This window comes from Pan troglodytes, chromosome X, assembly GCF_028858775.2.
Source record: "Pan troglodytes isolate AG18354 chromosome X, NHGRI_mPanTro3-v2.0_pri, whole genome shotgun sequence".
NCBI lineage: Eukaryota > Metazoa > Chordata > Mammalia > Primates > Hominidae > Pan > Pan troglodytes.
The window spans coordinates 116,250,233-116,266,093 of NC_072421.2; the positions used below are offsets into that span (position 1 = coordinate 116,250,233).

At 40.6% G+C, this 15,861-nt stretch overlaps 1 protein-coding gene across 2 annotated transcripts in view; it reads left to right on the forward strand.

The window, feature by feature from the left end:
- The window catches only part of IL13RA1 (interleukin 13 receptor subunit alpha 1), a 77,504-nt gene that overhangs the window by 21,948 nt on the left and 39,695 nt on the right, over window positions 1–15,861 (forward strand). For both annotated transcript variants that reach the window (XM_016943710.3, XM_016943711.3), the window contains exons 4-6: window positions 195–315; window positions 8,582–8,769; window positions 11,666–11,817. In XM_016943710.3, coding sequence (XP_016799199.2) covers window positions 195–315; window positions 8,582–8,769; window positions 11,666–11,817 — 461 coding nt within the window. The remainder of the gene's footprint in view (window positions 1–194; window positions 316–8,581; window positions 8,770–11,665; window positions 11,818–15,861) is intronic.

Below are 15,861 nucleotides of genomic sequence, written 5' to 3' on the forward strand. Positions count from 1 at the left end.
GAAGGTTGTGAACAAATTAGATTTGAGTTTCCTCCATCCTGGGTGACTTCTGGGTAAAATGGGGTGAGAGATGAAGCATTTGCTTTCTGACAAAGCAGCATGAAGCACTCTCATCATCCCCATGCCAAAGAGTGATTTGCTACTTTGCATTACAAGGAAAGAAGGGTCTTAAACTCTTGGCCTGGATATTCTAGGTGATCCTGAGTCTGCTGTGACTGAGCTTCAATGCATTTGGCACAACCTGAGCTACATGAAGTGTTCTTGGCTCCCTGGAAGGAATACCAGTCCCGACACTAACTATACTCTCTACTATTGGTGAGTATGTACAGTACAGTTACTGGAAGACTGACTGTAATTGTGTTGGGAGCCTTTGGATCCAACCTAGTCAAAAAGAACTGTTTATTTTTTTCTGCAAACTCAACAAGATGGACAATTTGCTTCAATGAAAAATGCATCTGCCTTTGGTGTCTACTTTTTAAATAAACTTTCTATTTTTAAATATAGATCCTGTATATTACCAGAAAAAATGTACAGAGAGATCCCATATACTCCACTCAGTTTCTCCCAGTGGTAACATCTTGTGTAACTATAGTGCATTATCAAAACCAGAAAATTGGCATTGGTACAATCCAAAAACCTCAGTCCTATTTCAACAGTTTTACATGCACTCGTGTGTGTGTGTATGTACAGTTGTATGCAATTTTATCACATGTGAAGATATACAATGGTTGCATCACCATAAGGAGTTGCTCTTTTATAGCCACACTCACCTCCGTCTTAAACCATCTCTCCTTGTACACCCCTCTCCCCCAATCCTCTAACCTCTGGCAACCACTAATCTGTTCTCCAGCTCTTTAATTTTATTATTTCAAGAATGTTACTGAAATGGAATCCTATAGTATATAACCACTTAAGACTGGCTTAAAAAAAAAAAACTCAGCGTAATACCCTGGAGATCTATACAAGTAATTGTATATCACGAGGCCACTCCTTTTTATAGCTCAGTAGTATTCCATGATATGGATGTACCAGTTTTTTAAACCATTCATTCATTAAAGGATATCTCAGTTTTTTCCAGTTTTTTGCTATTATGAATAAAGCTACTGTAAATATTCACATACAGATTTTTATATGAACATAACTTTTCATTTCTCTGGAATAAATGCCCAAGAGTGCAATTGCTGGGTCATATAGTAATGGCTTATTTAGTTTTTTTTTTTAATGCCAAACTGTTTTCTAAAGAAGTTAGTTCACCTTACATTTCCACTAGCAATGTATGAGTTATTGATGTCTACTTTTAAAAAGGAAAATGATATGTCCGGGGTCAAAAAGTTGTTTGTTTGTTTGTTTGTTTATTTATGTTTTTGAGATAGAGTCTTGCTCTGTCACCCAGGCTAGAGTGCAGTGGTGAGATCTAGGCTCACTGCAACCTCTGCCTCCTGGGTTCAAGTGATTCTCCTGCCTCAGCTTCCCAAGCAGCTGGAATTACATGCATGCACCACCATGCCTGGCTAATTTTTGTATTTTTGGTAGAAACAGGGTTTCAACGTGTTGGCCAGGCTGGTCTCGAACTCCTGGCCTCAAGTGATCTGCCCATCTCGGCCTCCCAAAGTGCTGGGATTACAGGTGTGAGCCACCACACCCAGCCTCAAAAAGTAGTTTAGCTTCCTGCAAAACAACTTTGATATTTTGATATTTGATACTTTAGTATTTGGTATTTGTGACTATATCTACTACAAAGTTTGTTAAATTTCTAAGTTAGTCTTCCATCATTCCCTTTAGAGCCTAGAATTATTAGCAACAGAACAAGGAAGAAAGACCAGGTTAATCCAGTTTAATTCAGTAAACCTTTATTTAGAACACTTTGTGGATAAACCACTGAATGCACAGCAGAGACAAAAAACATATCTCTTCTCTCCTAAAGCTCAAAATATAGAGGAGAAGATAGTGCCTGATACAGTGACCTGCATTAAATTAAGTAAGACAGTGTATGCTGAAGGCTGTTGCAGAGGGATAGATAGATTCCTGTGGGAAGTTAGGTTGGAGCTTGGGGTGGTGGTCGAGGGGAGGTGGATGGCTGGATGGAGAGGGGACTGAGAGGCTTTGATGAAGGAGGAAGACTGCCTAGATGGGGGAGTTTCTCTGATGCTGGCCTCTGGGGAAGAGCATTTTGAGAAATGGAGGTATTTAATCGTTGTGATGTCAGGGTGGAGAAGGGGAGACCTAGCATAGGCAGTCTGCCTCTACATGGCCTTGTTCCCTGACTGTCATTTGTTAAGACTTCTTCTGAGAGAATGGGATGTGGAGAGCCATGTCCAAGACTTGTGAAGCTACTGGATAAACATGGCCTTTTATGCTAGAGTGTCTATTTTGCCTGATGACATGATGGAAAGCATTTTTGATACATTAAAACACTCATAGCTATATCATGGAATAGAATGCAAAAAAAAAAAAAAGTAACACACATTTTTGGATGAAAACCTCCAAAGTTGCCCCAGGATTCACATCCGCACTCCTCCCTGGTGGAAGGATCCTCCTGGCAAAGTTGGGAAATCCTGCAGGTGGAGCCAGAAGTTCTGTGTGGTTATGTCTGAGGTCTGTTTCTTTTTTCCCCCCTGATGTAAATCTCATTTGAGGTTTTGTAGTTTCACCTGCTCACTCTTGGTACCTGTTGTTTCTCCTTTACTTAAAACCCTTCAGTGGCTCCCTGGTGGCTTTAGGTTAAAGTCCAAACTCTCCAGCATGACAGACAAATCGCTTTATGACAGACCTGGCCCCTGTCAACCTCTCCAGACTCGGTTGCATCTGCCTCCATGCACCCCCGCCCCTCTTGCAGCCTACCATTCGCCCGCAGCAAACTTCTTTCAGTTCCTCAGACTGCTTTCTTCAAATACTCAAACAGAACACTAGATTTCAAACAGAATATTCAAACAGAATAGTGGAAACATTCTGCATCCTCTTGTAGCCTAGGCCTTTCCTTTTCATTTGGATGCCTCTTATTTGTCTTTATCCTTATTTCAGCCCAGACACCATTTCCTCTCCAGAAAGCCTTCCTTGACCTCTCAAATCTAGACATGTGTCCCTTCCTCTTGTCTCACGGCACCTTGCAATTTCTTGTGTCATACTACCCAGCACATTGTGTTGTCATTTCCTGTTACTTGGTGGTAGCCTGCTACAGGCTTCAGTTTCTCTTGAGAGCAGGAGCTGTGTCTTGTTTCTCCTGGTGCCTGATATATAGTAGGTATTCCATAAATAAGTTGTGAATGTTTGGTAGGATCCAAAGCTAGAGAATATTCGGGGTTGCGGTGATGACTTATGAGGTATAAGCAACTGAGGAATATTATGGTTCATGAATAAAAAGAGAGAAGGATTGAGTAGATCCAGCTCCCTAAAGAATTGCTAAGAAGGGGCCAAAGAACTAAGCCTTAATAAGAAGGAGTAGCCTGGCTGTTGATGTTGTAGTAAAGTTTAGGGAGAGCCGTTACACAGGCTTTTAAGATGTCTTGTGAGTTGGCAGCATCCATGTGTTTATTATGCTATTAAACCCTCTTGTTTTCCCTGGAGTCATTATTGGTAAAACCACAGGGAAAACCTTTAAAGAATCTATGTCTATATAAGGGACTGGAAAAGAAGGGAAGAAGTCTTAAAACTATATCTCATTCCATGGCAGACTGGGTAGAAAATTATCCCAGCTATTAGAATCAGGGTGGCACTGGAGGCAGATGGTAGCCTAGTCCTTGGGGTTCTTCTAAGACAAAAATAGGGAAGTGCCTTGGGGATATACTAGCAAAAACAAAGTCTCAATGCAAATTGTTAAAAGAATGTTTCCTCTGGGTGAATGAATTACAAAAAAACCTGGACTGACCAATTTGAAAAAGCATTCCTCTTCCTCTGGGCTGAAGCAGGCTCTCACCAAAGCTGAGAGCAGATGGTACTTGGGCTGGCTTTCAGCCCTCAGTTGATGTCTTTTTGCAGGGAACAATCTGCACAGCCACTGGAGGTCGCTCAAGATGCAATTCCAAGATAGTGGTGGGTCACCAGCATCTAAGGGGGCAGGTATCAAGGATCCTACTTTTTTTTGCGATAGGGTCTTGCTCTGTTGCCCAAGCTGAAGTACAGTTGGTGTGATAATTGCCCACTGCGGCTTCAACCATCCAGGCTCAAGCCATCCCCCCATGTCAGCCTCCTGAGTTGCTGGGATCACAGGTGTGTACCACCATGCCCAGCTAATTTTTGTGTTTTTTGTAGAGATAGGGTTTTGCTATGTTGCCCAGGTTGCTCTCGAACTCCTGGGCTCAAGCCCGTCTCGGCCTCCCAAAGTACTGGGATTATAGGCATGAGCCACCGCACCTAGCCTACTTCTTGTCATACACAGTCCCAGAGCTGGTCATCAGCAGGGGCTCTTTCTGTAGTGTAGTTCTGTGCCATCCAGTATAGGAGCCACTGGCTACATGTGGCTAGCTACATTTTAATTTAAATCAATTAAAATTGAATCAAATTAAAACTTCAGTTGCATAGTCTCGCCAACCACTTTCACAAGTGATGAGTGGCTCTTGTATTGGACAGCACAGATAGCAACCATTTCCATAATCCCAGAAAGTTCTGTTGGATGGTGCTGGTATAGATTCTGTATCTTATCCCCTTACCACCCCACAGCTTATTCTTTCTGGAGCCACACTGCTTGGGTTGAAATCCTGGCTCTCTTCCTTACTTTAGTGTGATTTTGGGTAAGTCCCTTCTCTCTCAGCCTTAGTTTCATAATCTGTGAAATGGAGATAGTAATAATAGTGCCTACTTCTTAAGGTTGTTGTGAGGGCTAGTGTTTAGAGCCATGACTAGCTGCTAGCATATGTAGAGTAAGTGCTCAATCCATGATAGCTATTATTACTATTGGCCAGGCGTGGTGGCTCACGCCTGTAATCCCAGCACTTTGGGAGGCCGAGGCAGGTGGATCATGAGGTCAGGATATCCAGACCATCCTGGCTAACACGGTGAAACCCCGTCTCTACTAAAAATACAAAAAAATAGCCAGGCGTGGTGGCGGACACCTGTAGTCCCAGCTACTCAGGAGGCTGAGGCAGGAGAATGGTGTGAACCCGGGAGGCAGAGCTTGCAGTGAGCCGAGATCGCACCACTGCACTCCAGTCTGGGCAACAGAGCAAGACTCCATCTCAAAAAAAAAATACTATTTATTATTATTATTATTGTTATTCATCCCCACTCCTTTGCAGATGCAGTCAGTACACAGTGCTGGCCTCTTCCCGTCTCACAGAATTAGTACCTAACCCATATCTCCTTCTTTCTTGCTCTCCTCTAGATAGATCCTTTCTAATCAAAACCACAAAAGAAAGGGAGTCAAGACACAGTGCTCATTAGCAAGCACCAGAAATGGTTTAGGTACCAGTATAAATCACATCAAACAAACTGCCAGAGACTGTTTTCCCTAACCCCCAACCATAAAATACGGAGTCTTTCTTTTTTTTCTTTTTTTTTTTTTTTGGAGACAGAGTCTCATTCTGTCGCCAGGCTGGAGTGCAGTGGTGTCATCTCGGCTCACTGTAGCCTCCGCCTCCCGAGTTCCAGTGATTCTCCAGCCTCAACCTCCTGAGTAGCTGGGATTACAGGCACGTGCCACCACACCTGGCTAATTTTTGTATTTTCAGTAGAGACAGGGTTTTACCATGTTGGCCAGGCCGGTCTGGAACTCCTGACCTCAAGTGATTCACCCACCTCGGCCTCCTAAAGTGCTGGGATTACAGGCGTGACCCATGGCGCCTGGCCTGGAGTCATTTTTTGAAATCAAAATAATTCATTGAAGCCCTAGGGCAATGACTTGTGTCCCTGTAGGGACAGTCTGGCATTGAACAGACCCTGGCCTGAAGAGCTGCAGACTAGTCATGCCAACGAATTTTAGGGATTTTTTTTTTTTTACCACATTAATCATCTTCTGAGTTGGGAGAATAGTCTTTAATTTGTCAATTTCCTTCTCATATCTGCAGTGTGACTCTGCAGATGAATTCAGTATATAAATTTTAACAGGAATCACCTGCTGTTTTAGGTTAATGTTTCACAAGAATTCAAGAAATGTTATCTATTCAGAACCAGTATTTTCCCTTCTATAATTATTTCTAAATTACAACAAAATTGTTTTAAAATTTCATTATCTGAGATCCATGAGCATATGCAGAATACTCAGGGTACAGAAATGAAAAAGGGATCAAGAAGATTGTGCATTCGAGGAGTTCCTTTCATCATTAAAAACAATTTTACACATGGCTTTCTTTAGTTATGTAAGAAAAATGTCATTAAATTTCTTCAGTTTCTGTTTTTGGCCATGGACGGAAAACATTCCAGGACTGTCTGATCCAAAAACTAGTCATGACAATAACTTCATTTTTACAACACTGTTTTCTTCATAAACCACAGGGCGCTGCAACGAGGGGGAAAAGCTTATGTACTACCTATTGAAGGAAAAAAGCATTTTCTATATCGAAGCATTCCTTTGTGCAGCCTTTGAAGGAATAAATACATTAGCTCTGAGTTTTTTTTTTTAAACTGACTTGCAGCAGAATCTCCTGGAGAATTGCTGTTCAAATGCTGGTTCCTAGGTCCTGGCAAAACCTTCTAAATCAGATTTTCTGGGAGAGGGTTTGAGAAAGCTGCATTTTAAAGTAGTACAGAGGATTCTGAGGTAACAGGTTAAGGATTTGGGACTCTTTACTCTCAGTTCATTTTTCTTAAAATTGTCTTCCTTTTCTGCAAAACCTTTGTGCAACTCCCTTTGTGGCTGATGATGTAAGACTTGACTCTGTCTTCTGCCAGTTACTACAAAACAGTTCTCTGATAGCCTAGACTAAAAAAAAAAGTGTAATAAACACATTGTCTGCCTGCGCTGGGCTAGGTGCTGATGATCTTTGGGGAAAGGTATGTGTCGAGGAGAAATGGGAAATAAGGTACCTGTAATACTGCTTATGGAAGACAGTTAAAGCCACACAGTGGAGTGAGACACTTAGAAAGCCATTATGTTTTAGAACATTGACCTGGCAGTGATTGGAGGGCACTAATAATGAAGATCAGGGAGGTCAATCTGAAGAAGCAATGGAGCCTGTAGTCATTAGGGTATGAATCTCAGGGTGTGGGCAATGGATGTATCATAAAAGACGAGGATCCATGAAGCTTTGCAAAGGAAGAAAGAACAGAATTTGGTAATAGAATACAGGGAACAGAGGTGGGGGAAAAGGTGATTTTAATTTAAATTATCTAATCTAGGAGCCCAAAGAAAATGAGCTCTGGCTGATAATGGGAAGGTTGGAAGAAAAAACAGTTTGGTGGAGAAGAGGGTGCATGATGTGTTTTGGACACTGGATTTGAGGCAATGGTAGAACACTCAAATGGAGCAGTTGGAGATCTGGGATTTGTTCTGAGGTGAGATGTCAGGATTAGGAATTACCAGCATAGAAACTGTAGTCGAAGGATGAGAGAGTGATAAACTGGATGTGAGTGGATGAGGGAGTCAGAAAGAGGGAAGAATGTGAGTAGTCCTCCTACTCCCCCTCTGCTGGAAGAGGGAGGAGGGAACAGAACAAGCCAAGAAACAAGGAAGGAGCAGGGCAGAGGGACCAGAGGAGGAATCGTAGAATTCAGCAGATAGGCATTTTCAAGAAGCATGAAACTTCTAATCCCAGCCTTAGAATGTCTTCTCTTATACAGAAGAAATAGGCCTCCTGTAGTCTCTATAGCTGCTGACAGTACCAGTGTTCATCAAAAAGGAACAATCTAGGCTGGGTGCAGGGGCTCACGCCTGTAATCCCAGCAGTTTGGGAGGCCGAGGCGGGTGGATCACTTGTGGTCAGGAGTTTGAGACCAGCCTGGCCAACATGCTGAACTCCTGTCTCCACTAAAAATACAAAAATTAGCCGGGCGTAGTAGTGCGTGCCTGTAATCCCAGCTACTCGGGAGGCATGAGATTCACTGGAACTCGGGAGGCGGAGGCTGCAGTCAGCTGAGATCGTGCCACTGTACTCCAGCCTGGGCAGACAGAGTGAGACTCTGTCTCAAAAAAAAAAAAAAAAAAAAAAAAAAAGAAAACAGTCTTTTCTTCCTAGCATATGAAATGAGTCACATTGTAAAATAGGGTTTTTTTTAAAAAAAGTTATCTTGCCCATTGCAAATATTGCTTTTCATGGACATCTCAGTCATTAAAAAGAATTCTGCCTTTTTTTTTTTTTTTTTTTTTGTGGAAGGGTCTTACTCGGTCACCCAGGCTGGAGTGCAGTGGTGCAATCTCAGTTCACTGCAACCTTTGCCTCCCAGATTCAAGAGATTCTCCTTCCTCAGCCTCCTGAGTAGCTGGGATTACAAGCACCTGCCACCACACCCGGCTAATTTTTGTATTTTTGGTAGAGACAGGGTTTCACCATGTTGGCAAGGCTGGTTTCCAACTCCTGACCTCAAGTGATCCGCCTGCCTCAGCCTCCAAAAGTGCTGGGATTACAGGTGTGAGCCACCGCGCCCAGCCTGCTCTTATTCTTGAATACTCTGTTCAATATAATGCAGAAGATTGTCTCATTTTATCTTGTAGGCACAGAAGCCTGGAAAAAATTCATCAATGTGAAAACATCTATAGAGAAGGCCAATACTTTGGTTGTTCCTTTGATCTGACCAAAGTGAAGGATTCCAGTTTTGAACAACACAGTGTCCAAATAATGGTCAAGGATAATGCAGGAAAAATTAAACCATCCTTCAATATAGTGCCTTTAACTTCCCGTGGTAAGTTTTAGAAGTCCTCTAAAACAGTATGGATAAAAAGTGTGTTATATCTTTTGCACAATCAATACAAATAATAAAAAATGATGATTCTGGGTTTAAGATCTTCTGAAACAAGGGACTATATTGATGTATAACTTTCTTTGATAGATCCTTTTTAAAGAAGTAAACTTGGAAATTCTTTTTATTGAACACATGTGCCAGATGCTTTATCCTTGTTTAGAGTACACTGAGAGTTAGAACAGTTAGTTGTAGAACCAACATTGGAATTGTCTTAGTTCATTTTTTGTTTGGTATTTTCTGGTATTCTGTTGCTTATAACAGAATACCAGAGACTGGGTAATTTATAAAGAAAAGGAATTTATTTCTTAGAGTTCTGGAGGCAGGGAAGTGGAAGGTCAAGGGGCCAAATCTGGTGAGTGCCTTCTTGTTTGTGGGGACTTTCTGCAAAGTCCCAAGACAGCACAGGGCATCACATGGTTAGGGAGTTGAGCATGCTAGCTCAGGTCTCTCTTCTTCTTTGTATACATCCACGAGTCCCACTCCCATGATAATCCATTAGTCGGTCAATAGATCAATCAATTCATGAAGGCAGAACCCTCATGACCCAATTATCTCTTTAAAGGTCCAACCTCTCCATACTGCCACATTGGGGATGAAGTTTCAACATGAGTTTGGGAGAAGATAAACATTCAAATCATAGCAGGAACCCAGGCCATCTGACTCTAAGGTCTAGTCTCTTGATACTTAAAGAGGATGATACTCATAATGATCATATATAGTTCCTAAATAGTCTGTCTCTTAGAAAAGGCATAGACTTAAGGTAGTGTAATCGGGTGATATTCAAAATATTTAACATTCTGTATGGCATGGGCACTGATCAGTTAGAAAAACCAGTATAGCCTTAACTGTGGGTGCCAGCTGCATGTCAGCCTGTTAGAAAGCACCCTCAACTTGAACACAAATTATCTGATTAGGTTCTAACTCCTCCACTTTGGGCAAGGCATATAAACCCCCTTCAAATATTTCCTTATCTGTGAAATGGAATATATAATCTCCCTCTATCTAAAAAAATTGTCATAAGGTCCAAATGACATAAAGCGTATTAACACATTGTGTAAATTACTAAAGCAAATTCCATTAGCGTAATGGTTTATTTGTTGAACTATCCCAACTGGGAGCTCAGATTCTGGCTTAGATAGTCATAGAAGTGAATTCTAATAGGGTACCAAAGTCAGCTTACTTTGTAGGCCAAGCGAGTGAGGTTGGAGTATTTTGCCTAGTGGAGTAAGCTGAAGCAGAGCCCTTGTCTTTGTTTGGCAGATTATCTTAGATGACCTTTTAAGTCTTATTTTGCTGTTTTTCTCTCTGGATATTAATGGTGACATAAAGGAAGAAGGAAGATCCTTCTCAGATAGAAGATGATATCTTCAAGTTGTTTTCTGTTAATTACCCATTATCTTCTATTGCTTGGTCTTAAGTATAGCTGACTCCTGAAAAAGTAAATTGACCAGGCTAATGCATTTTTAAAAATAAATTATTTTTTTCTTTTTCTGAGACAGGGTCTCTGTTGCCCAGGCTGGAATGCAGTGGCGTGATCACAGCTCACTGCAGCCTTGACCTCCCGGGCTCAAGCTATCCCTCCCATCTCAGCCTCCCGAGTACCTGGGACCACAGGCGTGTGCCACCACGCCAGGCTAATTTTTGTATTTTTTGTAGAGACTGGGTTTTGCCATGTTTCGCAGGCTGGTCTCAATCTCCTGAGCTCAAGCGATCTACCCACCTTGGCTCCCAAAGTATTTTACTCTTAATTGTGGTTATAAACACACAACATTAAAATTACCATCATAAACATTTTAAGTGTACAGTTCGGTAGTGTTAAGTATATTCACATTGTTGTGCAGCAGCTCTTTAGAACTTTTTCATCTTGCAAAACCGAACTCTGTTCATTAAACATTAATTTCCCCTCCCCTCCGCCCTTAGCAAACACCTTTCTACTTTCTGTTTCTATGAATTTGACTACTTAAGATACCTCATAGGAGTGGATTCATACAATATTTGTCTTTTGTGACTGGCTTATTTTACCTAGCATAATTTCCTTGAGGTGCATTTATGTTGCAGTGTGTGTCAGAGACTAAGCCAATGTTTTAATGGTGGTCTTTGATTGGCATTAATAAGTGACAACTAGGGAAGCCCCTTGTATCTGGTGCCTTATTACTCATCAGGTGGAAGTACATCTGGATCCAAGCCTTTCTTTATTCTCTATGTTGCATCTAGATGTCCTGATTATACCCTGGCCATTTTCTAACCAGATGCAGGTCAGAGTTCATATCATCTGCTAGATACCCCAAATATGTTCCTTAAATTCATTTTACTAGGCAGTTTTAAATAAACTTCTTCTATAATTGTGGCTAATCAGAAATTCTAAAACTATGTATCTGATCATGAAAGGCCACTAAATGCATCAGCTCTGTTTTGATTTAACTTTATGAACCCTGCATATATACGCAGTTGTCTCTCAGTATTAGTGAGGGATTGCTTCCAGGAACTTCCAAGGATACCAAAATCCATGGATGCTCAAGTCCCTGATAAAAAGTAGCATAGTACTTGCATATAACCTATGCATATTTTCTCACATACTTTAAATCATGTCTACATTATTTATAATACCTAATACAATGTAAATGCTATGTAAATAGTTGTTATATTATCTAGGGAATAAATGAGAAGAAAAAACTCTGTACATGTTCAGCACAGATGCTATTTTTTAAAAAATATTTTCAGTTCATGGTTGGTTGAATTCATGAATGTGGAATCCATGGATATGGAGGGCCGACTGTGTGTTTGTGTGTATAATCAAGCTTTGGAAGCTTACTTGTGTTCTATTTTTGTTTTTCAGTGAAACCTGATCCTCCACATATTAAAAACCTCTCCTTCCACAATGATGACCTATATGTGCAATGGGAGAATCCACAGAATTTTATTAGCAGATGCCTATTTTATGAAGTAGAAGTCAATAACAGCCAAACTGAGACACATAATGTTTTCTACGTAAGGTTTTAAAATTATTGTTTTTATTTGGCTATTTTTCTTTTACTTGAATTTCTTACGTTGAAATATCAATGAAACATAGCTCTTACATTTGTCACCTTATGATGACGATGGTAATGAAACTTCTTGTCTAAAATAAGGCATGGTGGAAGATTTGAAGATTTATGGTATGATAGTATCAGCTGCAAGTTTCAAGCCATTTATTCATCTGTAAGCTTCTTAGAAAGGCCTATTAAACGATAATTCATTTGCTCAACACGTTCTTATTAAATATCCACCACATGCCAAGCACTCTTTTGTGTGCTAGGGATAAGGCAGTGAACATGACACCTGACAAGTTTTTTTCTTCATGAAACCTACGTAATAGAAAACGTAAGTAAATAAGCAAGCTAATTTCAGAGCATGAGTGCTGTGAAGAAAATAAAATGGGCTGATGTAGTAGAGTGACTGGGAGAACGAGAGGGAATATTAGGTAGGGAAATCATCTGAGGTAATAACATTTGAGATGAGACCAGAATGATGAGCAGACGCTAGCCATGTGAAGATCTGGGTGTAGGGGGTCAGCAGATACAGACTCTGAGGCAAAAATGAGCTTAGCATGTGTGAGAGAACAGAAAGGAGGGTGGTGTGAACAAAATGTAGCAGGAAAAGATGTCTAAGCAGTAGGCAGACATCAGATCTTGCAGACACTTTGGAGGCTCTGATAATACCATTCTGTTTTCTTGGAGTTTGTGGCAACTAAAGTAATCAGATTTGAGTAGTCAATATTTGTTGGATTATGTGCCTGTATGCTATTCAGAATCAAATGCAGAACATGCTAATTAGAGGCCCTGTAGGACACTGACCAGAGTGTACTATAATCTCAGGACATCAGTCCAGTTGTTCTGCTTTAGGGTAAAGGTCACAAACTAGGGCCTCACACTTTTTTGTGTGGAACACAAAGTCGTGTTTTGTTTGTTTGTTTGTTTACTAGATTTGAATTTTTTGCCCAGATTTTAAATCGTAGTACTTTAAGAGTGTATGTCCATAAGATGGCGCCTTAAGACCATGAAGACTGCACCACTCACTTGTCTGCTACCTGCCTGGACCCTTTGTGTGTTTGAGTTTTAGAGATTAGAAGTGAAGTGTTTTATATTGGCTTTTAAAGGAGCCTAGCATCTCGCACGTGGGTAAATTCCTTGGTCCAGTTGTTTTAGCTCATCATGGAACTTCCAAAATGCTTGCTAAAATAAGCCAGTGTTGACAGGCTATAATTCCAACTCCAGAGGGAGTGACCAAGTCCACAGCAGAACAGAACAGCAAATGCTCTTCTGGGCATTTGCATTATGAATCCTTCTGCTGAAATATAATAATCATCACTAGTACCAGAAATTAAGTGCCCCATGAAATGCAGCAAAGGGAAAAATCTAAGGGCTTCCATGTGGAAAGGGGCTGGTACTTGAATTTACAACAAAAGGAGTTATCAGAAAGCTGAAATACACTTGTTTACTCCAGTCTTTACTGTTCTCTCCTGTCTGAAATCCTGAGATGCATGTCTGAAATCCTGAGATAGTATTCATTTTGCCACTCAATTATTTTCTGCTGTTTAACCTATCACATGTATGCATTTTCTCTCCACTGAAAATATAGACTCCTACAGAAAACCAAATGCCACATGTTCTCACTTATAAGTGGGAGCTGGACAATGAGAACACATGGACACATGGAGGTGAACAACACATACTGGGGCCTGTGGGGGGTGTGGTGGGAGGAGGGAGAGCATCAGGAAGAACAACTAATGGATACTGGGCTTAATACCTGGGTGATGGGTTGATCTGTGCAGCAAACCACTATGGCACACTTTTACCTATGTCACAAACCTACACACCCTGCACATGTACCTCAGAATTTAAAAGTTGATATTTTTTAAAAAAAGAAAATATAGACTTCTGTAGGAAGGAGTTTGGTGCTGTCTACTTTGTGCAGTTCCTGCTACTAAATAGCAGCTAACCTGTATTGAGTGATTACTATGTGCTAGGTATCTTAATAAGCACTATATCTGAATTGTTTCATTTAATCTTCACAATAACCCTAAGGATCTAGGTCCTGTTATTTTGTCTCCATTTTACAAGATAAGAAAACTTAGTTACTCCTAAGGTCACATTTTTAGTAAGTGGTAGAATCAACATTTAACCAAAGTTGTAACGCTAAGACTTGGATTCTTAACCGCTAGAGACCACCTCAATACTTCCTCTTAATAGCAATAGCTATCATTCATTAAGTGTTTATGGCGTGCTACAAAGATGCTCTTCTATGTGCTTCTTAATACAGTAGCTCATAGCAACCCATGAAATAGTAACTATTTTAACCTACATTTTATTGAAAAAACTAAGGCTCAGAGAGGTTAAGTAACTTGCTACAAGCCACACAGCTAATAAGTCAGTAACACTTCAAAGGTTGGTTGGTCTCCATGTATTTAACTTTGACCAAGAATACTTAGCATAATGTCATGTGCACAATCATCATTTAATAAATTATTATTGAATTGAGTTACTTTTTTCTTTTTTTTAACAAACTTCTGAACTGAAGAGAACACATACACTATGGAAGTTATCTACCTAAATCAGAACTGTTTTCTATTTGGAATTAACTCTGTTTGTACACTTGAGTTTAATATTCTTCCTCCTAGCAGATGTAGAATGTCATCAGTTTTTTGTGTGCTCACAGATTTTGAGCTCTGCTGCTTAGATTTTTCTTTTTTTTCCTTTTTGAGGAATTATTTTGCCTGGTGTTACACTTAAGAGGGGGAAGTAAGCGGGAACATGAACTGGTACCATCACATGGGGGCTGTGGTCAGAGGTAGCTCATGACAGAATTATGAAGTAAGGAACAACTTGTCTGTGACCACCCCCCACCCCCCACCCCCACCTTCCCAGCAGACTATCTTCTTGGTGCCCTGGCTTTCCTTCTCTTAGTGGTCTCTGAAGAGCCAGTAAACTATGCAGGGGGATTTACATTTGAACAAGAGCCTAGAGACGTAAATCTACAGGTTGATTCGGCAAGTTTGGAATTTCTATATATGGGAGATGGTCCAGGGGAGGAGGGACATCAATTTGCAACTTGATCCCTCACTGGTAGTTGACGCTTGTGATTCCCCAACAGGTCTACGATTCTAAATGGCCAGTAATAGGGTATACTAGCCCCCTGAGTGGGGTTTTTTTTTTCTCAACCTCTGTATGAAATATTGAAAGGATGTCCCTTCATCATTTGCTTGGCCTCTCAGCTCTTTACACAGGCTGGTAGGAACTATTTAGTGAATGACATTGAATGTCAAAAATAATATCTATGTGTTCTGGTCTTGGTTCCAAGTTTAAACGTCTCTTTGATAGAAGTTGACTATTTAAGCAACAGATTTTCATGTGTTTTTTACTCCATTTTGGAAATACTTGCATTTAAGGAAATTAGTATTCTCTTTACATTAGACAGCAAGTGACTTTTATTGTGTGGAGGAGAATTTTGCATTACACTTTCTTTTCTCCAACCCAGTCAAGTTTTATATCTTATACTCTCAACAAGGGACACTGGTTTCTCGCTCCCTGTCTCTTTTTTAAAAGTTTTTACTGAGTTATAATACATGAACAAAATTACACAAATCATAACCTATAGCTCAATGATTTTTCACAAATGATTTTTCACCTATGTAACCAGCACCACAGAAGCCCCCTTCAGTTGCTATCCTCCCAAAGAGCAGCTACTCTCCTGGCTTCTAATCTCATAGATTGATTTTGTTGCTACTTTAAAACTTTATATAAATGGAATTATATAGAACGTACTTTTTTTTTTTTGAGACAGAGTCTTGCTCTGTCACCCAGGCTGGAGTGCAGTGCAGTGGTGCAATCTCAGCTCACTGCAACCTCCACCTCCCGGGTTCAAGCGATTTTCCTGTCTTAGCGTGCGGAGTGGCTGGGATTACAGGCACACGCCATCAAGCCCAGCTTTTTTTTTTTTTTTTTTTTTTGTATTTTTTAGTAGAGACGAGGTTTCGCCATGTTAGGCAGGCTCCTG